This window comes from Equus quagga, chromosome 5, assembly GCF_021613505.1.
Source record: "Equus quagga isolate Etosha38 chromosome 5, UCLA_HA_Equagga_1.0, whole genome shotgun sequence".
Classification (NCBI taxonomy): domain Eukaryota; kingdom Metazoa; phylum Chordata; class Mammalia; order Perissodactyla; family Equidae; genus Equus; species Equus quagga.
In genome coordinates this window covers 67,804,676-67,831,006 of record NC_060271.1, presented here as the reverse complement: position 1 = coordinate 67,831,006, position 26,331 = coordinate 67,804,676, and the positions used below count along the sequence as shown (strand labels likewise).

The 26,331-nt window shown below is 49.1% G+C and overlaps 2 protein-coding genes across 5 annotated transcripts in view; one reads left to right on the top strand and one right to left on the bottom strand.

Annotated features, from left to right (window-relative positions):
• DNAH6 (dynein axonemal heavy chain 6) overlaps positions 1 to 1,475 on the top strand; it is a 249,696-nt gene extending 248,221 nt beyond the window's left edge. Inside the window, exon 76 of one of the 2 annotated variants that reach the window (XM_046660053.1) lies at positions 1,164 to 1,475. In XM_046660053.1, coding sequence (XP_046516009.1) covers positions 1,164 to 1,267 — 104 coding nt within the window. In that variant the 3' untranslated portion in view covers positions 1,268 to 1,475. The remainder of the gene's footprint in view (positions 1 to 1,163) is intronic. The other variant, XM_046660052.1, reaches the window with a different exon arrangement.
• The window catches only part of TRABD2A (TraB domain containing 2A), a 74,640-nt gene that overhangs the window by 14,871 nt on the left and 33,438 nt on the right, over positions 1 to 26,331 (bottom strand). Inside the window, exons 3-7 of one of the 3 annotated variants that reach the window (XM_046660054.1) lie at positions 19,084 to 19,230; positions 16,207 to 16,381; positions 11,322 to 11,412; positions 5,746 to 6,006; positions 3,549 to 3,911 (exon numbers count right to left, since the gene is read on the bottom strand). In XM_046660054.1, coding sequence (XP_046516010.1) covers positions 3,728 to 3,911; positions 5,746 to 6,006; positions 11,322 to 11,412; positions 16,207 to 16,381; positions 19,084 to 19,230 — 858 coding nt within the window. In that variant the 3' untranslated portion in view covers positions 3,549 to 3,727. Of the gene's footprint in view, positions 1 to 3,455; positions 3,912 to 5,745; positions 6,007 to 11,321; positions 11,413 to 16,206; positions 16,382 to 19,083; positions 19,231 to 26,331 lie in introns of those variants that run through there. The other 2 variants (XM_046660056.1, XM_046660055.1) reach the window with 2 other exon arrangements.

The following is a 26,331-nucleotide window of genomic DNA, read 5'->3' as shown; positions in this document are numbered from 1 at the left end:
CAGTAATAATCATCAATGGCTGCTAATATCCCAAAAAAGAAAAGCATCAGACACGAGGTGCTTCCTGATGGAAGTACACACCACCTATGAAGTATTCTTACCAAAAAAACTCAAACCTGAATGTGATCACACCTCTAGATCTAACCGGCCCTTTAGAAGCATAGAGGAACATGTTTTAAATTGCCACACAGATGCTGGCAGCAAAATCCAGACCGTGGGGAACTTTACAGGACAAACAGCCTGGTTGTTTCAAGGGAGTGGCAAAAAAAACAGAGGGGGAAGCTACCAATTGAAAGAGATGTAAGAGACACATCACCGCTGCCAAGGCATGAGCCTTATTTAAATCCTGAATCAAACTAACGGTTTGAGATATACATATAATATGTATATATAATATATATATATATAGTGCATATGTACTATAAAATGTCACTCAAGCACCTGCCAAGGCACATGCAGGAAATGGCATAAAAGGTAAAGAAATGGGAGAAACAGGCACTCTCTGCTGGAGACACCACCACCTTCCCCAGCTTCCACAGCTGGAGTTTGCTACGGATGCAGTGCCAGAAATGCAACTCCCACCTTGAGGGAAGGACCCTCTTCTCACCTGGGTCCTTCCTCACGCAAACCCAAAACAAAGAAACTGCAAAAGTAACCTCTTAATCCAGATGTCCCAGAGCTAAGGACAAAATACCTGTGACTGTGCTTAGTCATCTCAGGAGCCCCAGGGCCTAACTGCAGGGTGCAAGAAAGGGTAGATGGATGGATGGATGGATGGACAGAAGATGGATGGATAGATAGAAGATGGATGGATGGACAAACAGATGGACGAATGAATGGATGCCCAACCTACCAACTGCATCCCGAGTCCCACTGAAAGCTCAGACCTGAATTCTAATCCAATGCCCCCAGAGTCAGACTGCAGAGAACTTGAAATAGAGTTCATAAGGTTACACAAAGCCAAAGCTGGACAGGTCCTAAAGGATCATTTGTTGTAACATCTTTATTTTATAGTGTAAAACTGACATCTGTAGAGGACTATTTGCCCACCATCTTTAGAGGCAGAGTCAGGTCTGGAACCCAGGTGTCTTGACTCGTAGTACAATGCTCTTTGTGTCAAGGGGTTATTCTGTAAGTAACGACCCTTTTTTTCCCTTAACTAGGTCATTCAACCAACTTTGTGGTGACCGTCCTTTTACCCTCCAAGCAGTCCAAAGACTACTGGATTGCCAAGGGATCAGCCTTGCTCTGCCAGCTGAATGAGTGAAAAGGTGCCACCTGCTGGCAAAGAAATGGGCCAGAGCTCTTTCCTGATGGGAGAAAGAGTCTGCATAATTTATATGTGAGCAAATAGTGTTACTTTTGATCTGGCATAAAGGTAGTAAGTGTGGCTTTTATTTCTCTTATAACCTAAAATAAAGTGTTTTGAGTTTCTCTTTCTGTTGGTAATTCAAGCCCCAATGTGAAAGCACTAGGTTCAGCACCCATCTCTCAAACCTGCTCCTCTTCCCCCAGGTGAGAGCCAGGGAACTTCCCATCAGTAACCTGGGCGCTCCTTGGGCAGAGTCAGAACTCAGCACTTCCTAACACGAAAGGCCCGATGCACACTTCAGTCACACGGCCCCGGGTGAACAGATCAAGGCTTAGAGCCCAACACATGGGAGGCTGATGCAGCGACCACAACAACTGGGAGCCAATGAGCAAGATAACAAGACCTTGGCCCACGGAGCTAGTGCCCCCGCTCTGTGGGGCTGTTACAATCCTTAGAAGAATCTGTGCTTTCACAAAGTGCAGGCTGGTTGTGCCCCAGGGAGAGGAGTTCTCCCCTTCCACTTTAGGATGAACCTGTGTGAAAACCGGCCGGGTGCACGTGAGCCCCTGCCACCTCAAAAGCACAGGTTGTTGGGTCAGTGCTAAGATGGAGCAGCCACACTGTGGCAAGCCATTTCATGTCAGCCCTGCCAACAAGAGTCTGTGTGCTTCCTTGGCCATAACATGAGCCAAGAAACTGGGAACTGCCCAGCTAGGATATGGGCCTCTGGAGAAAGTCACACCACCCCCTTACAGACAGTTGGAAGAACTGGGTCAGCCACAGTTTACCTCCCGGTTTACCTCTGTCTGTCCCGGTTTACCTCTGTCTGTCCACCTTCATCCCCGTAACTATCAAAGTGAGGAACAGACTGAGGTCACAGAAGAGAAGGGAGCACTTCCATTAGTTAGAGTTCAGCACAGGAGTCAGGAACTACCATTGGTGTTTCAAGCAGAACAGCTGCTTACTAAGCCACGGGAACGGCTACAGCTGCAGAAGGCAGAGGGCTGACATTACGCACCACAGCAGCTGTAATCCGAGGTCAGAAAGCTGCAGGAAACTACTCACAACTACACCAGGCTCATGAAGCAGCTGACGCAACAGTGAGACGCAGAGCGAGCCGGGCCGCTGCACAAACTTGTGTCTGCTGGAGCCTGCATGTCCCTGCCACCACTACTGAAGAAAAAGGTCTCCTGCCCCCTCTGCCTTCTAAATCTCACATAAGAGTATCTCATTAAGAGACTCTCAATCACAGCATCAACGGAATCTGGGAAAGTTTACCCTGCTACCCCTGCAATACAGGGGGTGCAGAACAGAGCAAGGGGGCGTGGACACGAATCCTGAGTACCATCACACCACCTTTCAGTGAGATGCCAATGATCTTCTTGGCCCTCAACGTGCCTGAGAATGAACCCACAAGGAAGTCTCTGGAAAGGAAGGGAAGGCCACAGAGCTGCAAGCTCAGGCCATCAAGCTTACCCTAAACCAGATTAGGAACAAACACATCTACTTCTTCTGGGCCCCGCCCAAGTCCTGGGCAGACCCTCTGGGTTGTGAGCTGCTCGGAGGCCCAGGAGGACCATAAAGAAACCTTGCCACGGGTGGGCAACCCTGGTCTGGAGCCACAGCGGAAGGTGGGCCATTGGAGATCAGCTGGGCGGGGCTAAATGTCCCCATTTCAGACTCGGCTGGGGCAGTTCTTCTCTTACTCACTTTATACAGAGATTGCCCACAAGATTTCATTTGGAAAAGACGTGGACATATAAATAATAAATAAATAACAAGACGGGTCGGGGGAGTGCCTGAAAACCACTTTCTTGCAGCACACCTCTGACAAAGCCTACCCATCTGCCCGGTCCAGCACGTGGGTGAGACACTCACACGTTAGATGCACTGAAAGCACCTGTGAGTGCGGGACGCACCCTACTCACCAGACCTTGAATAGAGAGGAGCAGACCAAAGGTCCCACGGCCTTTACCGCCCCTGCATCCAGAACCAGGAGTGAACAGGTCGAAGAGCAGCAGGAGGGAAAAAAGGGTCGGGATCCGAAGTTGCAGGAAAGCCCCGGAGTGAAGCAGTGACAGTACTCAGAGGGTGTGAGCAAAAAGGTTGTTTGCCTGACATATACACTTTGTGGGGAAAAGTCTACATGAAAAAAGGTATTTAATTATTTTCATATAATTCATTTACAATTAATTCTTTTCATACAACTCATTATGTTACAAAACTGTACACCTACCCCAAACATTGTTGAATAACCCAAAGGCATTCCTGGGAAAGAGAAGAATCCACACTGGCTTTTATTCTGAGTCTCTTCTCCTGGGTTGGGCCTGTCAAGGCCAAACCTGAGTGTGGAGTACAGGAATGGCTCTCCTTCAAGTCCAAGGGGTCAGGGTCTTGGCCTGGCTTCTCTAGTTGTTACAGAAGGGGCGTCTCTGTTTGGAAAGCCAGCACCAGCACCCAGAACACAGGAGTCCAGAGAGACAGGCAGGCACTGCTGGCCACCATCTGGCTGTGGCGGGAAGGCCCATGGCGAGGGAGCCGCAGCTCGGCAGTGATGTGCCTGTCCACAACGGGGACCTGGAGTTGTGGGACCACAGCACTAGGAGAAAAAGACAGAGTCTCAGGGCACAGCAGGAGCCACTGGATACTCCAAAGGCCCCAAATGGCCACAAAGCTTCTTTTTGTCTCCCTTCTTTAAAGACATGGAATGGATCTTAGTATGTTAATAGGTTTCCTGTGTCTTTGGCCCTTGTTACCATTGCTACGACAAAACCAAATAATACAGCCACTAAGACTAGCACATTGGGCAACTCTCCCCTGGCTGTTTGGTTCCAGGTTCAAGGATTATTAAAAACTCCAGGTGTCAGAAGGCCTAACTCAGATTTGCTTATCATTAGCCTCTGGGCAATCTCAGGCAGGGGTCTTTCCTCACTGACCACACACACAGGTACAGCCAAGCCACGAGGAGAACTCCCTGGGTCTCTGGCTGTCTCCCCGACTCCAGCCCAGGTCTGGTGTGAACACACGCAAGCATCCAAGGTCAAGACAGTACAAGCTGTGGGGCCCATGACCTCAGGCCCGTCCTCTCAGCTCAGCTCAGGTATAAGGTGCCCAACTCCATGGCCGCCTTGAAAGGAAATGGCCCAGACTGAAAAAGTACTAAACGGGTCAATTTATTCCGCCATCAGCGAAGGATGGTTGAAGAGCCACCCTCAGTTACCCTGGGGGACATGAAGACCAAGAGGATCTGTCCCTGTTCTCCATGTCCCATTTGGCTGCCAGCTTCTGTCCATTTAAAAATCCAAATCCCACAGCACATCGGATGCCTCCTTCAAACCTTTCAGTGGCTCCCTACTTCCCTCAGCATGACATTCGCAGTCACTCCACCGCGTTTATCTTTCTGGGCCCATCTCACTCGACTCCCTGTTGACCTCCCAGGCTCCAGCCAGAACTACTTTATCTTGGTTTATCCTTATCTTGCTCACTCTCCCCACACCAGGCTTTCGCACTGTTCTCTTTGCTTGGAACTCCTTCCCCTCCTTGTTCAGTTGTTTGCTTGTTCATTCAAGATTTATCATGAAGCACCTATGCAGACACTGGATCCCTGAAGCTCCTGATCCAGACTCAGAATGTCTACTTATTGAGCTCCACTTTGTCAGGCTTCTACTCAGCATCAGCCAAAAGGTCCTTCCTCCAGCCTCCTCCCCAGACCGTGAGCTCTATGAAGGCAGAGGGCCAATGGCTGTCTGGTTCACTCCAAAGCCACAGCACCCAACACAGCAGCAGGCACTTAAGAGGAACTCAGTAAGTCTGGACCGAATTGAATTGACTCCTGGGTCCCAGGCCTCTCTGGTGCAGTTCTTCCAGCAGCCTTATCCCCGCAGACCAGGCTGGGTCACCACCTTTGGCTCCTCCATCCACCTCTGATCCACTTCCCAGTGGTCATGTGGCTCCTTGTAAGATGTGGGAGCTGAACAAGCCCATTTCTACAGAGCTGCTTCCAGCTCTGCAAAACTATGAAATTCTCCCTGATCTGCGGGGGAGAAAGGGCTGGCAAATCAAGTCCTTTACGATGTTTATTCTGGCCTCAGTTCCACTTTTAACAGACCCATCTGTGCCCTCCCAGCATACCAGCAACACCATTTGTTTTTTAACAGAGATAAATATGTTGAAGCAATTACCTTTAATATGGATTCATGTCTATCACAGTGGACGGAAGACTGGTACCCAGAGCCGTGAGAAAAGGGAAAGGCTGCTCCATGAGCGGGGCGCTCACCCCTACCAGAGCCTTGAACCCCACCCCTTAAGCACCGTGACCGGTATTCGTGAGCTGCTCCCCACCCATATTGCCAGGGTGAGGATGGACGTCGGTGATGGGCTCCTGGTTGGCCCCACCCACCCCACCCCACCCCACCCCAATCCAACCTCCTCACCTCTCATCCAGTCGGACCCACAGGTCACTGAACTGCCTGAACTGCTGCCTGCGCTGCGGCCGCCTCCGCTTTTTCCGGAACTTCCGCTCAGCCTCCACCGGCAGGTCGGCACTTCCGGGCAGGGACACATGGGTTGGCAACAGCGAGTGCACAGCAGACCCAGCTTCCAGTACCAGCGCTTCCGGGGCGGGCACTTCCGGAGCAAAGATGGCAGAGGAGGCAGGCTGCGTCGAGGGAGATGAGGGACTGTCACTCTTCTCTCTATGAACAGGGGTGGAAGGAAGATGGATTTGGAGGAGGGTCATACAGTATGGCATCCTTTCCATAGCAATGGGTCGCCACTATCTAGAAAGCCGCAGAAGATTACAGCATTTAAAGAGAGGTGAAAAATGTTTAAATGCCATTTGGTTAGAAGAATTGAACTAGCCCTTAACCCTGTTAATTCCTCCTGTCCCCTTATAAGGGCTCTACTCAGAAAGAGGCTCCTTGGCTGCTGGCAGCCACCCCATCCCCAGGTGAAGGACTGCCAGTGTTCACAGGGCTGGCTTCTAACCACCTTACCCCAGGTCTGACCATAAACCATCTTTCCTGAAGGAATGTGTTTTTCACAATTGGTGAGAAATTCAAACTTGCTTCTATCCTTCCCACAAAGATGACTATAGTCCCCAGAAAAACTTCTTCCAGTGAGGAAATAAGGCATTAGAAGGACCAAATTTTTTCCTACAACAGGACTTTCGTCAAGGGTTTGGTTAGGGCGTGGGGCAGTAAGAAAAGAATCCCAGCCACTAGAGCCCAATCCCATCGTCTCCTGATGGAGGCAGCGAGGGGCCTGGAGCTCCATGGGCCTGAGGAAGGGGAGCAGTGATGTGCCATGTGCATCCTCCAACAATGTGGGTGCAGCAGACCAGCGTATGTAAGAACTCAGTCACTCTGCTCTGATTCACCTTGATGAACCGCCCACCTGCCGAAAGTAGGCCTCAGATCTGCCCCAGAACCTGAGAGGTCAGTTAGTATCCATGGCCCTGTATGAGGAAGGAAGGAGGTGTAAGACATAGAAGATGAAAAAGAGAAAGACCCAAGTTTGGCAAAAAAAAAAGAAAGGTAAAAGAAGGGACTTTCTCAAATGGCAAAGAAAGAAAAAAGGCCCCCACTCTGAACCCGAGTTTGGAATCCCTGAAACAGATGGTCATAGTTAGAAGGCCCCTAGAGGACAGGACCTGCTGAATTCATCAGTGTCTCGGAGCCCAGCATAATGCCTGGCATGGAAGTGTGACACCACTTAGATGAACCTCTTTATTCTACCAACAAAGAAACTGGGGCCTACAGAGGGAAAGTGCCCCACCTGAGGATCTCCAAGATTCTGGTGGCTTCCTAGAGGATTCAGGAGCAGATGACCAGGCAGCCCCCAAGCCCAGGCCCTCTGCCATGGGTTTGGATGACATGGCTGTGTCATCCTTGACCTCATATAACCCAAACAGGCCCTGATACACAGTAGGCACTCAAAAAAGTCTGTTGCTTTTACTTAGCAAGCAGCATGACCTTAAACTCACTAGGGCTCTATGGTTTTAAGCAGTGGGTCTCCAAAGTGGGGCAAATCACAGCTTTGATTCTGTTCAACTCACAACAGATCCAAGAAGACCTCAGCCCAGTTACTCCAAGTAGCCAAGGCCAGGCCTTGAGAAGCAAGTTAATAACCCTTGAGAGGGAGGCAGTATCCAGAAGAAATTAACTTTACTCCTGCTTTTTGTCTCTCTCATATTTCAGAACTGAGATGTCCTAGGAAATCATAATGCCCACTTTACAGTTAAGGAAACTGAAGACTGACTTGCCCAAGGTCCGAGGAAAATAAAGTGACTTGCCCAGGGTCCCAACAAGGATTCAGTGCCATTTTCAAATAACATTCTCACTATAGAAAATAGAGAGAGTACAGATTAGTGTCACTGTAATCTCCAGGGAGAGATCCTAGAGACAGATGCTCACACGGGCTCAGACACAGGCTTAAGGGTCCCAGGGGCAATGACCTTTCTCTGGTCAGTGGGAGAGGTGACTACAGAAGAATGGTGAGAGAGATGCAATGTCGCTGGCTTTGAAGATGGAGAAAGGGGCCACAAACCAAGGAATGTGAGCAGCCTCCATAAGCTGGAAAAGGACAGTGAAGAGATTCTCCCCTAGAGCCTCCAGAAGGGACCACAGCCCTACCAACATCTGATTTCAGCCCAGTGCAACCTGCAACAGGCTTCTGATCTACACAACTGTGAGATAATATATGTGTGTTGTTTGAAGTCACTGCGTTTATGGTAATTTATACAGGGAAAAAACTAATACGGCATCCATTAGCCTGGGAAAAGTAGAAGGGCAGCTGTCTACATCTTCAGGACCAGCCCAACAGGACCCCCATCCCTTCCTCTTCTCTGCCCTGGGAAGGGCAGCTTCATAGCCAGGAGCATTTCCTGTGTATTCCAGCCTGCTCTCAGGTGGAGGGTAGTGGCTGCCAGTTGCCCTCACCTCACCCCAATATACACCCCATCTCTGTCTTCCTAATACTGGCCTACCGAGTATTAGCAGCCCTCCTGCCCCCACCCACACCAGCCTGCCCTGGATTCAAGTTCCATATGGATCTGAATCATCCTTCAAGGATTATCACATGGCTGCTGAGAAGGGGAAGAAGGAAGTAGGGATCTCCACCGCCACGCCCCTGGTCCTCGCCAGCCCCTTCACTGTAGGCATTTCCTCCACTCTGGGCCCTTAGCCCTGCGCCCCTTCTTCTCCCTGAACAGGAGCTCCTTTGCAGCTGTCATGCTCCCTCCCCTCCCCTAGGAGCACTGTAGGTAAGTTCACCACTAGAAACTCTTAGACACTACCTAATGGAGCACTTACTGTGTGCCAGCTGTCAGGACAGCTCCTGCAGAAGCACACACCAAACTCCTCGGGATCATGCAAGAGGCAGACCCCAGGCTGGAGTAGGGAGGAAGGTGTGACGTTTGTGCCAGCTCTCACAGATTCTGATGGAATTAGGGCCAGGGGCAATGAATGAGTCCCCGGCAGAGGAAACTGCATGAACAAAGACGAAGGGGCTGGGAAGTACAAAGTGGGAGAAGAAAAGGCAGAAAGAAAAGGGTTGTGCAGGCGGAGGGGTCCGAGCTGTATCCCGGCTCTGATTGGCTAGGTGACTGTTCATTTCTTCATCCGTAAAGGAGAAGAAACAGTCACCTCACAGGCTGGTTTTGAGGGTTAACTGAGAGGCCCTATGAACCGGCTCCCACCTGACAATCGATCAATAAATGATCTTTTCCTCCCCTGGGAAGTGTGATCAGCCCAGTGTGATGACAACACTGGTTCTCACCCCTCACTCTGCATCAGAAGCTCAGGAAGAGATTTTAAAAATATGGATTCCTGACTCTTTTCACTCAGGGGCAGGCGTCAGGGTTAGAGCAGAATTAGGGAGGCTGGGAGCAACCATCAACACACACGCACACACACACACGCACACACACACACGCACACACACTCTTAGGCGGGGCCCTTTCCAGCACCCCAAGGATAGTGTGCCAAACCCCAGCCCAGGCAGTCAGCCTGGGGCTGGGGGCTGAGAAGGGGTCAGGGGGCCCAGCCCACCCTGCTTTCCAGGAGTACACAGTCCAACGGGTGAGGAAAGACCCACAGTCCCCCCAAAACAAGCAGAGAACCACTAAGAGCTGGGTTCTCCCTTCAGAGCTGGAGGAGAACAGGAGAGAGAGACGGATGGAGACCTGAGCAGTCAGCTGAGCTGATGGAAGGAGAGGCAGCAGTTTCCCTGACAGGGGAGGAGGGGAGGGCACTTCAGACAGGGGAACAAGCATCAGCGAAGGTGGAGAGGCAGCGACAAGGACAGAAGGCTTTCTGATGCAAGAAGCCTGCCTGTGCCGGAAAAATGTAGTCTGGGTGCTGAGACATCAGCATGAAGAAACTGGACTTTGGAAGAGGACAATAAGAAGTCACTGAAGGTTTCTGAGTAAGGGACACTCGCAAGATTAGTCTCACAGAAAGGTACAGAAGAGAGCAGAGGGCAGCAGCCAGGGGCATGGAGAAGAGGGGCAAATCCCAGAGAGGCTTTAATGGAGGAAACCGGAGGCCCGGTGAAGGTAGAAAAGGAGAAGTCTCAGGCGAGGGCTTTTGTGAACTAGAAAGTGCTATGTGAAGAACTCTGTTACTGACACACTGAATGTCAGGTGTGGAGAGAGGCAGGGGATACGACTAGCCCACAGGTAGCCAAGCTTTCCCACTGAGAGGGAGACTGGGAGAGTCATGGCTCCTGGGATGCAAACTGGACTCTGGGGAAAGACCCTCCAGAGTGAGGGCATAGGGAGAGGAGTTGGCTCGAGACAACATGAGGTGGAGAGGGATCTTCCAAGGACAAAGAGGGGACCGGGAGGAGGGCAGCCATCAGGCAGACACGACAGCTGGCCCCCCTCTCTATCCCCTCAGCACAGAGCCAGGCATTTCCCTCCTGGCGTCCTCTCTCACTCCAGCTGAGATCTCTGCCAGGAGGGGGCACTGGTGACCACGATCTGGAGGGAGTAGGGGTGAGAGGAAGGGGCTGAATTGTGTCCCCCTGAAATTCCCATGTTGAAGCCCTAACACCCAGGTCCTCAGAATGTGACTGTATTTGGAGACAGAGCCTTTAAAGAGGTGCTTAACTTAATATGAGGCCATTAGGGTGGGGTCCTAATCCACTCTGACTAGTGTCCTTAAAAGAAGAGGAAATTTGAGCACACAGAGGCACTAGGATTGTGTGCACAAGGAGGAAAGGCCATGTGGGGACAGGGAGAAGGCGGCCCTCCCCCAGGAGAAACCAACCCTGCCCACGCCTTGATTTTGGACCTCTGGCCTCCAGAACTGTGAAAAAATAAGATTCTGTTGTTTCAGCAGCCCAGTCTGGTATTTTGTTACGGCAGCCCAAGCAAACCAGTACAGAGCGAGGGGAAGGACCGCCTTGCGCCCACTAGGACTGGAAATGGGGCGGAAGACTAGCAAGGAGGCCAGCATAGGGTCAGCAGCACTGCTGGGGAGTGGAGTCTGCGCCTCCTGAGTTCCTTACAGAAGGGTCCACAGGGCCAGAGGGTGGCTCTGCATAAAACCGAGAAATAAACAGACCTGGGGGAAGAAACAGCTCTGAGAAAGCGAAGGGGCTTTGCTCCTGCCCCAAGATGGGTCTGACAGGCAGTCCCTGCACCTTATGACTGATTCCACCATCTCTCTCCCTAGAACTTCCCGAATGCCCAGGTCGAAGGACACTGAGCCTAATCACCCCTCTGGGGCCCCCAGGACTGTGGAAAAGGCCAGTGTGGCCTCTGCTGCCCAAAGTGCTCGGCCACACAACCCGTGTCTGACACAGCCCCGGCCACCAAGGGTCGCCAGTTGACCCAGGAGCCGAGTGTCCACTTAGTGGCCAGTTCTCCCAGGCCGGGGGGTAATGGCCATGCTGGGGCCCTCTGGAGCCCCTCGGGATACAGCCCACCCTGGCCCCCAGGCATCCCCGTGGGGGTCTCCACTCCCCTAGCTGCTCCCCAACCAGCACAGAAGCGCTGGAAGGTTACCTGTGGATGGGTCGTCCAGCGGGGGCGTGTTCCACCTCATAGCCTTCGCGCCGCAAAACATCGAGCACCGTGTTGTTGCCCATGAAATGACCTGCAGCAAGAAAAACGATCAGAAATATGGCAGCTCTCATGGCCACTAAACATGCTCCCCAAACACACACCCCGTCCGAGAAAGAACCCTGCCAACCCCCTTCCCATCTCTCCAGCTGAATACAGTTCCAGAGAGCTTCTGCAGTTGGGCTTCCTGACAGTCCTGCAAGGCTGGCGGGGTGGGATAAGCAATGTTTCTGAGATGAGGACACTGAGGTTCAGAAGGGTGCAGTGAGCTGCCCGGAGTCACACAGCTAAGAGGAGAGCCTAGACGCCAAATCCCAACCTTCCACCTCTGAATCCAGTGCTAACAGTCCTATCATTCTCGTGTGTATAAACTAACCATCTCTGAGACCCACACCCCCTTCTGTCCTACCCACAATTACAAATGCACAATAAAAACCTCCATTTAACAGAAGCCACCAGAGCTGGAAGCCTCAACCTGAATTTTATTTCATTTTTTTCCTTATAAATAAAAAGCAGCAAAGATCAACGAGAGAAGCTTACACTGGAATCTTAAATATGTTAAAGGCCAAGGGTAGATCCTGGAGTTCATCTTACTTCATTTCAGGTTTTGATGCTCAGAATGGACATGATCCTCTGGGGTCACAATGTCCCTTTCTGTGACAGTTTATGGCACTTTAATGTCCTAAGTGGCTAATTAAATTGCAGCACCCTGTCCTCTGATCCAGCAGAACATTAGAGGCATTGTTATTCTCCATTTTAAAATGGAAAACGGAGGTAAAATAGGTTCAGGACTTCGCACACTAAGAAGCAGCCAAGCAGAATCTAAACCCAGGCCATTTCGCTCCAGGGTCTATGCAATTTTGACAACTGAATACTCGCCAGCCGGAAGGAGCCTGGGAAAGCAAATAAGGAAACACCCAAACTGCAGGAGAGGTCGACAGTGGGTCTGTGAGCCTCTCCCTTGTCCTGACTCCACAGCTCTGAGAAGCGCAGTGAACGCGGAGCAGCCTTCGGGAGCGTGGGAAGCAGAAGATCCTGGGCTCTGCTACATTCTCGGTCCAACTGTCGACAGACTCGATGACCCCAGGATTGAGGAGGGACAAGACTGATGACTCAGATGAAAGGGACACTGCCAAGGCCCAGATTAGCCCCGCTGCAGAAGTGCAGCAAACCCGCGTGTAGCTTCTGCCTGGACTAGGAGAGAGGGGGCAGGAGGCCCTCAGAGTTGTGTCGCCACCCTCACTCCCCCAGCCTTTACCAAGCCCACAGGCGGGGAGTAATCACCATCATAAAAGGAGCTAATGTTTACTGCGCATTAGGCAGTGCAGATGCGGGGCACTGTCCTCATCCTTTACACATGATTTAGCACCCCAACAACAACCCTATAAGGTAGGTGAATTATTATCCCATTTTACAGATTAGGAAAATGAGGCACAGAGAGATGAAGCAAACTGCGACTTGAACCCAGGTCGTCTGGCTCCAGTGTCCACAATCTCAACCAATTAGGAATGAAAAAGATATTTATCGAGGGAACGAAGAGTCCCTATCAGCCATGTTTTCTCATTATGGCCCCAAGATCTTCTGTTTGACTTCAGTTTTCCTCCAACTCCAAAGGGGAGCTTTGTTTCTCACCTTTAAATTTTTTTTTTTAATGATTTTATTTTTCCTTTTTCTCTCCAAAGCCCCCCGGTATATAGTTGTGTATTTTTAGTTGTGAGTCCTTCCAGTTGTGGCACATGGGATGCTTCCTCAGCATGGCTTGATGAACAGTGCCATGTTCGCACCCAGGATTCGAACCGGTGAAACCCTGGGCCTCCGAAGCGGAGTACGTGAACCTAACCACTCGGCCACGGGGCCAGCCCCTCACCTTTAAATTTTATCTCCAGATCCCCATGAGAAAAGTTGCTGTTTGATTTTAAAGCTCTGGAGCTTTCAGGTTTGGATTATCCTCACTTTACAATTAAAAGTTTGCTAACCACACGGCTTTTTGAATTTTACACTGCCAAGGCTAAGCGTTTGGGAGTAATTTCTGACTGTCTGTAGTTCCCTCTGGTCAACTCAGCCTTCAGAAGGCACGAAGAGACATGGACTCGTGGTGGAGAAGGCAGCCCCGGGAAGATGGCCTGGCCTCGGCCGAGCTCCAGGGCACTCCTGACACCCACGGCGCCTGGGGGCTGCGAGGCCTCCGTCCAGCGGTGCAGCAATATGATCAACTGTGCGTGAGAATCAGGCCCACCCAGGCGCCACAGTCTCTCCTGTGCCATCTGTCTGCACAATCCCCATCCCGAGGGCCTGCCCTCCAAACTGCTCAGGTCCAACCCGCCGACGGGCCGCTGGTCAAACTGCTGCTCAGCCTCACACCAGCCCAGAACACACCACAGCACAGGCAGCTGTCATCTCAAAGCATCTGCCTGTCCCCTGCACCCAGGGCCGCGTTATCCCAACAGTGGACATCAGGGATGCTTTTGAGAGATCAATGGAGTGTGAGTGAAAGGCCAAAGCCTACACTCAGAGGAGGGCAGCCTTGAGCACCCAGCTCTTGCAGGCTCCAGCACCCGGAACCTTCCATCCTCCCTAACCTGGCACAGCCCTGGGACAAAGCCACAGACTCTGTGTGCTAATGGAGGGCCACCATCACCCCCACCAGGCGGATAAGCCAGGGGGGCATCTGGGGTCTGACACCTGTCGGGGTGCCTGCAGAGTGAGGGCTAACAGCTTGGTTAGAGAAAGTCATTTGTTGAGACAGGCCAGACACTGACTCAGTGCAACACAGCACAAGTGCACAATCCAACCATGGAATACAGGACTCAGGAAGAGCAAAACCACTCACACAGGCTCACAGGGGACTAGAGAAGGCAGAGACTGCCGTTTGTCTCACATAGATCTTTTCAACAAACAGGATATAGGAGCCCAACCCCTCACTTTTTCTATAACAGCTTTATTTGAATATAATTCACATAACGTAAAATTCATCCTTTTAAAGTATACAATTCAGGCAGCCGGCCCAGTGGCATAGTGGTTAAGTTCCTGCACTCCGCTTCAGTAACCCAAGTTTCTCGAGTTCAGATCCCAAGAGTGGACCTACACACTGCTCATCAAGCCATGCTGTGGCAGCATCCCACATACAAAATAGAGAAAGATTGGCACAGATATTAGCTCAGGGGCAATCTTCCTCATCCAAAAAAAAAAAAAAATGGCAAAAAAAATTGTTTTAAGCATACAATTCAGTGATTTTTGTAGCATTCACAAAGTTGTGCAACCATCACTACTGTCTAATTTTAAAACCTTTTCATCAGCTGAGATTTATAGGGATTGCATTGAATCTATAGCTCAATTTGGGGCTATTGTCATCTTTACCATATTTATTACATCTTCCAATCCATGAACATGAGATGTCTTTTCATTCATTTAGGTCTTCTTTAATTTCTTTCAATGATTTTTAGTTTATTGTACATCTTGCACTTCATTTGTTAAGTTCAGCCCTAAGTATTTTTTTATGCTGTTGTAAAGGGAACTGCTTTCTTAATTGCATTTGCAGATTATTCATTCCCAGGGTATAAAATACAACTGACTTTTGTATATTGATCTTGTATCCTGCATCCTTGTATCCCGAACTCGGTTATGACTTCTAATGGTTTTGTTGTGGATTATTTAAGATTTTCTATATACAAGATCACATCATCTGAGAAAAGACACATTTTACTTCCTCCTTTCCAATGTGGATGGCTTTTATTTCTTTTCCTTGTCTGATTTCCCTGGCTAGAACCTTCAGCACAATGTGGAAGAGAAGTGGTGAGGGCAGACATCTTGTCTTGTTCCTCATCTTAGGGGTAAGCATCCAGTCTTTCATCATTAAATGTGATGTTAATGTGGGTTTTTCATAGCGATTCTTTAACAGGCTGATGAAGTTCCCTTCTATTCCTAATTTGATGAGTGTTTTTATCATGAAAGAGTTGCATTTTATCAAACGCTTTTTCTGCACCTATTAAAATGATCATTGTGGTTCTTGTTCTTTATTCTGTTAGTATGGGGGATTACAATAATTCATTCTCAGATATTGTGGCAGGCTGCTTAATGGTCCCCCCCCAAAAAAAGATTTTGCAGATGTAATTAAGCTAAGGATCTTGAGATCAGGAGATCATGCTGGATCACTCACTCTGCCCTTCCAGAAGTGCTTCTCTCCAACCCCTCATTTTACTGGTAAAAAGAAACTGAGCAAAGTGTCTTGTCCAAGTTTATGAAGTAGTGGAAGAATTGAAAAGAGAAAGCCTAAGGCCAGCAAATGCTCCTTCTGCACAGTACCCAGCCTCTGGCATTTCTGTCCTTAATTCCAGAGGCTGCAAAGTTGTGTTCGAATTGCTCAAAGAAACAAAAGACCCACAAAAGATAATAATTTCCCCATCTGCCTCCACGTTCACGGTCAAAGTTAGTAATAGGTGATGTGGGAACCCCAGGCCTTACACTTGGGAGGCTCATAGTCAGATAGGAGAGAGAAGACACACAATTTTAGTGGAAGGTAAAAAAGTGAAAGGTACCAGAAGGAAGTTGGGAGTAAGAGCTGAGTTCAGAAGAGAGAGAAATGCCTTTCCAGCTGGGGAGTGCATCAGGAGTCCCACGTGGAGAGAGAGCTGATGTCACATGCACCAGCCCGTCCAGCAACGTTTCAACCACGCTGGATACTCAGGCACCAGCTGGAGCCACTTTACAACTGAAATAAGTCAAAGAAGGTGTCATTCATCTCACCTTCTACCTAAGGCCCACCTCAGCATCCGCCCCATGGGAGATGCATCAGAGCCCAGAGTCCAATCAGAGGGAACCTACAACTCACCAGCTCCAAAGGCAAAGAAAAAGCCTTTGTCAGGGAACTCCTCCAGAAGAGCCTTCACTCGCTTCCCCATCCTCTCATTCCGCTTGTAGATAAGCTCCTGGCGGAAGTAGCTGTCGATCTCTTGAGCAGTGATGAGCTCCTGAGGTGGGAGCGTGGCATTAATAAAATTGGGAACCTCCACCAAAATAAAGGAGAAAAAAAAGGGCAAGAGAGTTATTAATGAAGTTGCTTAATTTGAGCACCAAATCACCCAGCCTAGAGAGTCAAGACGCTGTGAGAAGAAAAATAAAGAGTGACACCCCATGCTTGGAGTCTCCTGCCTGCTACCGTTCAAACTCTAACATCATTCTCTGTAACCCAGGTGAAAAGATATCAAGTGAAGAACACTGAAAGAACTCTTAAGCTACTTAAAACAGTCCTTCTGTTCCATTTAAAATGCTGGGACAGCACATCGTAGTTTTAACTTGTTGGATTCACATATGCTTTCTTTATAAAAATAACTTTACATAGTTACCTAGTTTAGAATCAGTAATTGATTCTACTACCAAATACATGGAATTTCTATAAACATTCGACTTTGGGGCTGGCCCTGTGGCCAAATGGTTAAGTTCATGCACTCTGCTTTGGCGGCCCAGGGTTTCACCAGTTTGGATCCTGGGCACGGACCTAGCACCCCACATTGCACAACTAGAAGGACCTGCAACTAGAATATACAACTATGTACTGGGAGGCTTTGGGGAGAAGAAGGAAAAGGGAAAAAAAAAGATTGGCAATAGATGTTAGCTCAGGTGCCAATCTTTTAAAAAAAAAACATTCCACTGTTTTATAAATCCCATACGTTTAAATTTTCGTTATTTCTCCAATTCCTATTTCTCCTTCTTGCTTTCTCCAATGTTCTTTGCCCTCCTAGCAAATATTTCACTTGATTCAGCTACACGTGTTAGCCAATTTCAGTATTTCGGCTAACAAGAGAGTGCTATGACACCAAAACTGTGATCTCAAAGCAATCCATTCTTGCAACACCGTGGTGTGGGTGAGGCGGACACACACTGTTTTATCGGTACGCCCTCGGCTCTCTGGCTTCCCAAACCTGGGCCTCCCCACCTCTTCTCCTGGGCTCATGTTCACTCCTCTACCCAGGGATTTAGCAAGGTTAACCGTTACCTCAGTCAAATATAGAGCAGGATATCTACCCTGCCTGCTTCTCCTTCTTCCAGTAGCCGCTCAAAGACCTTTCGAAAATCCTCACCCTCTGTAAGGTAGCCATCAATTGTCATTTTAGGGCTAAGAGATCTTTTTGCTATATTCTTGATATGATATTCTTTCATTTTCAAATCAAAAACCTTCCTCTTCTCCATTATCATCTTTTTAAAATCACGTCATTTGTGTAAGATTCTCCTGTCCATTTCCCGAAATCTCTTCTCTTCAGCAGAGCCCTCCGTTTGCACAGCCTCTCCACATGGGCAGCAGAACACGCGGGGTGGTCTCCCACTGCAGCCTTGCTCCACCTTCTAAACGCCAGACGTGACCCACGCCCCGTGCCCCTGGGCCCTGGCCAGCCTGGCCCTCACCCACAATGGCAGGCACATTCCCAATACCCTACACCACCTGTGAGCAGGACGGGTGTGCCCGAGCCACAGGTGAGAAAGGCGTGACTCATTCTCACCCTAACTGCTCCGTCAGCCTTACTATTTGCCCATAGAATTTGCATTCCACCCATGTTAACTTTTTTGGCAGCTTCAAATTTAATTTCCCATTTGATCTTGACGTCTCTCCCCACTTCCCCCACCCCCACCAAGAGTGCACAGAGAATTATGACCACCATAAACTCTACTATTCCTTCTTTCATGTAGTTGTCTCCCCATTCCTCTTGTTTGCTTGCCTTGGTTTTATTTCCTCCCACTCTAGGCTCTCTGGAAAGCTCACCATGTCTTTGACACTTTCGGGGCAATGCTGGATTCAGCCTCCAGTGTCCCTCCCCCAGTGCTGCCATTTCTCACCTCTTACAGTCATTCACATTCCCATAGGACAGGCCCCCAGAGCTACCAGGCCTGGACAGCATCGCTCACACCCACCTGCTCCTTTCTCTCTTTCTCCAGTGTCCTCCTGCATGAATTGGTAGAGACAACACACTCCCTATCTTGGAAGCTTGGCTGGCACTTGCCACTTCCACTTGATCTTAGTGGGGGGAGGGGAGGAAGCCCTGGTTTGTCCCATGAGAAGCATGTTGACAAAAGCGTAACAAATATCCATTCCACCTCCACCCTGTGAGAGAGGTTGCAATCCTCTGAGCCCTGACCAGCCTCATCCTTCCCCTTGATAGCCCACAGGCAAGGTCCTGTGTGTCCACTCACTGCACCAGCTGGGCCACACTCGTCCTACAACAGTGCAGGATGGAACCCACATCTGGAAATGCTGGTGACCTTCCCAGCTTCCTATGTGCCATGTGGTAAGAATACCATGATCACTTCTGGTGGCATGATGCTCCTAGAAGCCTCTGAAAGGTGCAGCCAAAGTTTTGCACCATCATTTCTCAAAAGTGTTACCTAAGTCAGCCAGACAGCTCTCAAACTCAGATCTCTTCCTCTCCCTGAAGGCTGGTCCATGCTGCCTGCTGCCTTGAATCCCTTGAAGCTTCATCCTTTGCCTGGGATCCTGCAATTAACCCTCACCAATGCCCCTCTCAGTTCTTGTTTCATGAAGAACGCCTTTCTTGGCCACAGCATCCCACTCAACATCTAAATCTGCCCAATTTTATTTTTAGAGTCCTTCATGACCTCGATCCTTTGTACACAGGATGTCCAGGTGTCAGCAGGTAACGTCTTTATTCTTGGATTTAAATGCGTGCTGAGCTGGGCAGAGGACAAGGGCCCTCACCTGGGAGCTGTCATGGCTGAGGATGACTGAGCTGAGGTCCCCGCAGTTATAGTGTTTGATGAGATCCTCTGTCGTGTAGGGGATCCGGAGGCTGCCCGCTCGCAGGCTCTCCTGCTGCAGGAGGGTCTGGTTCAAAGCAAAGATGACCTGAGGGGAGAAAACACGGGTCTCTTTTAAGTTCACTGACACAGCACTCATTAGCCGTCATCTCATTTCTTTTGTCCCTAGTTGGCAATAGCCTCACCTGCGTTCATTATGTAAAGACATGGACACAGCTGCTCAAAAGGAGAATGCACATCCCTGGATGGGGTCCAAAGAAAAGGAGGACAGTCCTGCCCAAGTCAGCCCGCATCGGATCACACCTGGATAAGTGCCTTAAAAGGGACAGAGACAACCTGGAATTCTCCCACAAGAGTGTCCAAGAGGCGAGGAGACCCAAAGAGCTGACTTGCGAGGAACAGCTAAAGAAGCTGGGGGTGGGGCTGGGCGGGGCTGGGGACACACAGGCGGACACACATACCAACATGTTTCAGTTATATGAAGGACTGGACAAGAATATGTACACAGTGTACACAAGTCCTCTCTAAGCATCAGTGCAGCATTTGCCAGCTAATGGATTCATTACATCCCTAGGCTGTTAATGGAACTTATTGTGGAAAAAAAGGGGGAAATGGGGCTACCCAAAATCCAACAGGTTTTATCTTTATGGACCTTCTCAGAGTCTTTGATACACCAATGTGCACTGTGGTTCTCCCCGAGGGGAAGAAGTGTGCTGTGTTTCCTAAGCTTATTTGGGGCACACATCACAAGAGAAGGGTTCCCTGGAACATCTTTTGGGAAAATCCAGATTCAAGGAATTTTACAAAGCAGTGAATTCTCCATGGCACCAGAGAGCTGGGTCAGAGTGGGGAAAGGCGGGGATTCTGGCACCAGGTGGGAACTGGGGTTGTCCCCTCGACAAGGCTCCTGACAACACCAAGGATGCTCTGGCATTTTCTCTCTCATTCTCCCTGGGTATGGACACAGATATATCACCTTTGCCAGCTTTCCTTCCACATGCTGTCCTGGTAATCAGTGTACAGGATACTGCCTTTGCTGGAATATTCCCTCCTCCTTTGCTGAAACAGAGACAGGTGGGGTCCGTCTGAGCACTCTGACCATGAGGTCTTCAGCAGGGAGTTTTCAGTTCCCTGGAGATAATGCAGTCCCCTTCTTCCTCCTTTTACACTTCCTCCTCCTCATTGGCTGCGAAGCTTGTTGACTTGCGTCCCACAGGCCACTGCGGTGTGGGCCTGCTGCTACACACCCTCCTACAAGCCCCAGCCTCCCTCAGGTACTCTAATAATTGCTGTCCCTCTCCTGAGGCCCTAACCAAAGGGGGAGGGGGCAGGTCGCTCTTTGTAAAACCCCTTCCTCTCCTCTCTTCTCTCAACATGTCCCCTCCTCTCTGTCAGAGACACCTCAGTCCTCTCCCAGAGGGCAACTCCCCAAGGATCCACAGACCAGACTCTTCTATCTTGAGACAGAACCTTCTGGGCCATACTGAGTTCCCACCCTCCCCACGCCTCTACCGGTGACATGAGCTGACAGACAGGCAGATATGCCCAGGTGCATGTCCACAAATTATGGTCTAAGTGAGGGAACTCAGTCTTCCACAGAGACGAGCCCCTGGATTCTAAAGTCATACAATTCGGACCTATCCACCACCACTGGGAAATGCTAAATGATTTTGGATTAGCTGGAACAAATCTTTGGAGGGGAATGAGGGGGGCATTATGACCCACCTCTCAGGCACGCCAGGCCCCAGGCCAAGGTCTCCCATATTCTGTCCCCATGGAACTCATCCAAACCAAGTCTTCAAGAGCGGGGTGGCTCACAAATACCTGCGGATGGATTTGGCTGTTCTCCTAAAGGCATTCAGACAAACCCATTTACCTGTTGCTAAGAGACCTTCCTCCAAGAGTTTCCATTGCTTCTGGAATGTTTTTATTAAGGTGTTCTTAATATTTACAGAAGATTGAGCCACCCATTCTAATGGACACGCCAGTCTGCAAACTGGGGAGGATAATATGGGCCACATCACAGATTAAAGAAGAACTTTGTTTATTCAGTCCTTTCTCAACATATTCAAATGTCATTCACCTTAAAGACATTTCCCCTGTTCATGGGAAGCTTACAAAACCTTGCTAGGACATTTGTCTTTGCTTTGTTTGTTTACTTTTGATGACTAAGCTTTAAAGAAGTTTGCAAAGCAAAACTAAGCCAATAACATTAACGATTTTCTGAGTGCTTACTATGTACCAGGCACCCTACTAATTGCTTTGTTTATGTTCTCATTTAATCCTCCCAACATCCTAAGGTAGTGACTATTGTTACATCTACTTTAAAGATGAAGAAAATGAGGCAAAAAAAAAAGTTAAATATCTTGCTTAAGGTCACATAGGTTAGTAAATGAAGGTAGAGATTTGAACCCAAACAGTCTAATACCAGAGCCCAATATCTTCACCACTATGCTGTACATGAGGTATGCTGCCACCAAGTAGCAGTAACTGGATTTTGTCATGTGGTCTAATTTAAATTATCAGGCTTAAGTTAAAGACCTAGGAATATGAAATTGGGAAGAAAGGAAGGAGGCAGAGCGGAAAAGAGGGAGACAGAGAGAGAGAAGGGAGAAAAGAGGGAAAGAGGAAGGCAGAAAGGGAGTCAGAAGGAAAGGTATGCTAAAGCTTTTTTCCACTCAGATTAAGAGTAACACACACATTGCAGGTAATCTAGAAAATAGGAAAGTACAAAAAAGAAATTTTAAATTGCCGTAATTTCAACACTCAGGTTACAACTGCTTTTAACAACTTGTGAGTACATTTCCTTTCAGTTGACCCTATACTTTATACAGTTGATTGAATTATATATAAAATTTAGCATTCTGCACTTTCTGACAGTGTAGGAATCTCCTTGCATGACTAAAGTCTTGCTTAGCTTCACATTTTACGTGAAATGCCATAATTTAGCAAAACTTTCTATTGTCAAATATTAAGGTCTTCATTAAAAAGAAAAAGTAACAACTTTCATGGCTTACACCATCAAGAGCATCTGAAAGCAGAAAGTTTTTTCTATTTTTAAATTATTTCCTTAGTATAGATTCCTAAGACCAGGACCACTGAGTCAAGGGGCAAATAATCACTTAAAAGTTTTTGGAAAAATTTTTTTACTTTTGCTTTTTTTACAAGAAAAACTTTATTCTCCTTTAAAACACTAATCAATAAGCATTAAGTAGTAACCCAGACGATCTCCCACAGCCGACATTATAAAGAAGGCCCACCTCCAATACACTCTGCACCTTCTTGCTGACGCAGGCCCACAGCATGTCGCAGAAACTGAGCTGCTGTGACTGTGCACTCGCCATTCCCTCCACCTGGAAGGCTCTTCCTGCCCTGCTCCACGTGGCACACACACTCGTCCTTTAAAATGGCAGCAGGAGAATCCCCTCCTCCCTGAAGCTTCCATATTCACTGTCAGGCACAATGAACCCCATCTCCCTTCAGCCCAGAGCATCTTGTGACAACTCCATCACATTGCTATTGACATTGCCCTGTTTGGTCACCTCAAGAGCAGCAATCGTGTCCTACTCATCCCTGTATCTTTACCATCTGGCACACAGGACCGGCCCACTGTAGACATTCAATAAATTTTGACTGAATTAACAAATTTTAGAAATGACAAAGTCAAGGCCTACAGTCTGAGGCGGGACGGATACTCACAAAAGAAGCCTGGCAAAATCCCACACAGCAAGGCAGACAGGAACAATTTCCAGGCAAGTCAGACTCGCCAAACTTCTCAGGAAAGTAAAAAGGGATGGGGGGAGGAGGGAGGCAGCCTGAGAAATGAACAGAACTACCTAATAGGGGGTGGAATCTTATCCCCATTACCCCCAAGGCCCACATTAATTTGTGCTTATCCCTCAACCAGCTTTGGGAGGTCTGCGTTTGGGCTTATTCCTTAAGTGTTTGCCCTGACCAAGCCTCCATTCTCTTAAAGGCCCATATTCTCCCCTTGTATTCGTCAGGATAGGATAAGCTATGTCACAATAACAAATGAAATCAATGGTTTAGCAAATGTGTACAGCTTGCTCTCCAAAAGTCAGAGTAGGTCAGTGGCTCTTTCATCCATCTAGTCCCTCAGGAATCCAGTTCCATTTATCCTGTGACACTACCATGCCAATATAGAGTTTCCAGGGATGCCATAGCAAGGAAAGGAAGTGAACATGGAGGTGATGTACCAGCTTTTAAATGCCTCAGCCTGGAATTCCCACATTTCATTGGCTAGAGGTAGTCATGTGGCTTTGGCTAACCCTCAAGACAGCTGAGAAATGTAGTCCTCCCATTTGCCTAAGAAGGAGTAGAAAATCTAAAAGAGGCGAGCACTGATAGTCTTGACCACAACCCTCCAACCTTGAGGGAACTCCCATCCCTTAAAATAAACCCAAGAAAAATGAAAGACCCCTCCATTCTTCCTCATACCCATGAAAGTTTAACTGGTATAAATATGTCATTTCTCATATTTGTCCTATGAAATTATAAACGTAAAAGCTTTGGTTACTGTCTCACAGACCATCCGAGATTCGTTACCTAATTGCGGGCATTCCCAGTCTGCTGTCTGCCTCGGGCTGTGCACCAGCTGTTCCCTCCCCTTGGCACACTTGGTCCACCCAGGGTCTTCCCACAGACCTCTGCTCATCGATAGCACTCAGAGCAGCTTTACTTCACCTGCATCAAAGGCCACCACTGCCAGCCGCTGATTAGTTTCTATCCCATTACTCTGCTTTAGTTTCTCCACAGTGCTTATCACTAGCTGGAATTATCTTCTTCAACATACCATCCAAGCCTGGACTTGTCGTGCCACTGGGATACCACCTGCCAATCTCCCTTCCCTCGTCCACCTATACTCTTCTATTCCTTGGGACATTAAAATGGTTGATGGAGAGGTTAGTGCATTACAGTGATGCAAGATATCAGATACGTCTCCATTCAGAATTACACATGGTCCCTGGTGGAAGATGGACATCAGGACGGTGACCTGGCCAATGGTGTTCATCAAAGACAGTTCCCTGTTGGCCTGTGGTCCTCAAGCACCAGAAAGTCTGGAGACAGAAGCAAGGGGAGACACAGGGGGAGGGAGGCGGGATAGGGAGCAAAATGCCAGTCATGATCCTGGGTTGGCCTAGAATTCTGGAAACTGAGTGGTTGCTTGACCGAGCATCATCAAGAATAGGAGAGTGTAATGAATGATGAAAGGTGTCATGAGAGTTCCTTCTGTGTCAACTAATAAAGGGTAGAACCAAAGCAAGTACAGTACTAACCATTCCTGAAGTTCATTCACTCATTCCATCTTCCATTCATTAATTCAGCCAATAAATAGTTATTGTGCGCCTCCTGACCCAAGCACTGAAGACACAGTAGTGAACAAGAAAGACATGATCCTTGCCCTTCTGGGGTTTTCATTTTACCTGGGGGTGTGGTGGGGGGCATATCAAGAAGAATCTGGGAAGAGGACTGGGGAGGGAGCTGGTATATCATAGAAAGACGTCCTCCTCTGGGAGGAGGACAGGAGAGAGAGACCCAAAGGTAACTTCTGTTCTATGATTTCAGGCTTGCCAGGACCCCATACACAAGCAACCCAAAACCCTTCCCAGATCATCTCTTTGCTGCTTTGCCTTGAGGGGAAGGAGGTCACCTTGCGTCACCCAGTACCTCTGAGGAGGCCATACTATAAATGCACGTCTTTTAAGGAAGTTTGAACAGTGAACTGTGCATGAGTTGGTGCTAAATCGTTTTTTGTTGCTAAAATAGACAGAAATACACTTTTTAAATCTCCAACACAACTTCCTATAATCACCCATCTTTCCTTCCAGAACTGCTGCAACTTTCTCACTAACGACCCTAGGGGCTTTAATCCTGTGCTTCTTTATATCCTAACTCCTTCTGAAAGGCCTTACGCATCTCGCAATTTAAAAGCCAGCACAAGAGAAGTCGCTGAGAAATGTGCCTCAAGCGCCCACCTAAGAGATTGGGCGGAAGGGGCTGGATTTTCTCTGCTGGGAAGAGCTGGGTCCTGGCCCGCTGTGCTCGCTGGCAGATCCCAAGCACCGGACACTGTGCTCGCTGTCTGTCCGGTGAAACGCATTCAAGGAAAGCCAGAGGAAGGCTCGGAGAAGCACCTCAAGGGACAGCTTGGCCCAGGTCATCCGAGGAGGCAGGCACCTCAAACCCCTCCCTCAGTGGCTTAGCAGGGATACGGCAGCCCTCTGGAGCGCTGTTTGTGTTCAAGGGGGGAAAGCTTTTCCTGAAACAAATCAGACTCCTTGGCAAAAGACCAGAGATGGGTTCCTGAGGAAGAAGTCTCTGAGTGAGGCCAAAGGGCCCTCCAAGAGTTTCCTTGGAGTCAAAACACTCGCAATGACTCTGAGCCCCTGTTAGCATGCCACCTACCACACAACCCAAGGTGAGTCACTGCCATCTAGCCCTCCCTCCTGGGGATGGCAGCCCTTTATCACCTATGCTGCCCAGACCTTGGCTAAATGTCCACGCCTGGGGCTGCCAGAAGTGCCTTCCATAGGGGGATCCTTTGGGGAGCACCAGGGATGGCCATGGGTGTCCGTCCTGGTGGCTAGGGGAGGTAACTACCCCTTGGTGGTCTGTAGGAAGTCTCTACAGCCCTGGAGCAGGGGTCAGGGAGCACATAAGGTCTCCACAAAAACAATACACGGCCCCAAACGCGCCCCAACCAAAACCACTGAGGTCCAGACCCAGCGTCCTCAGAGACCTGCCGTGCCATCTCTAGAGGTCCCACACTCTGACAAGATTAATGACTGTTGGTCATTCTTATGTAGTTTACTCCTCTTTCTGTGCTTGGCAAAGTCTGAGCCAGTCAGACAAATACGGGGTTTCAGGATATGACTCACAGATTAGCAAATTCCTCAGAAACAACTCTATTGGGTTAAGTTGACCCCTGAGGCCTCTTCCAGGCAGTTCATCCTGCTTGGGAGTTGTCACTGACCCAGCCTCCTAGCGTTGCAGGATCAGTAACAGGTGATCACACCTGTGTACAGGTGGGGCACAAGGACTCCTCCTGGACAGCCAAAAGCCCAGGTGCAGCTGGTAGCATGTCCAACTGGGAGCCGGGGGCAGGCGCCCAGGAAGGCAACCATGGGGAAGGAGCGGCACGGAGTCCTGGCTGAGTGCCCCCGGCCAT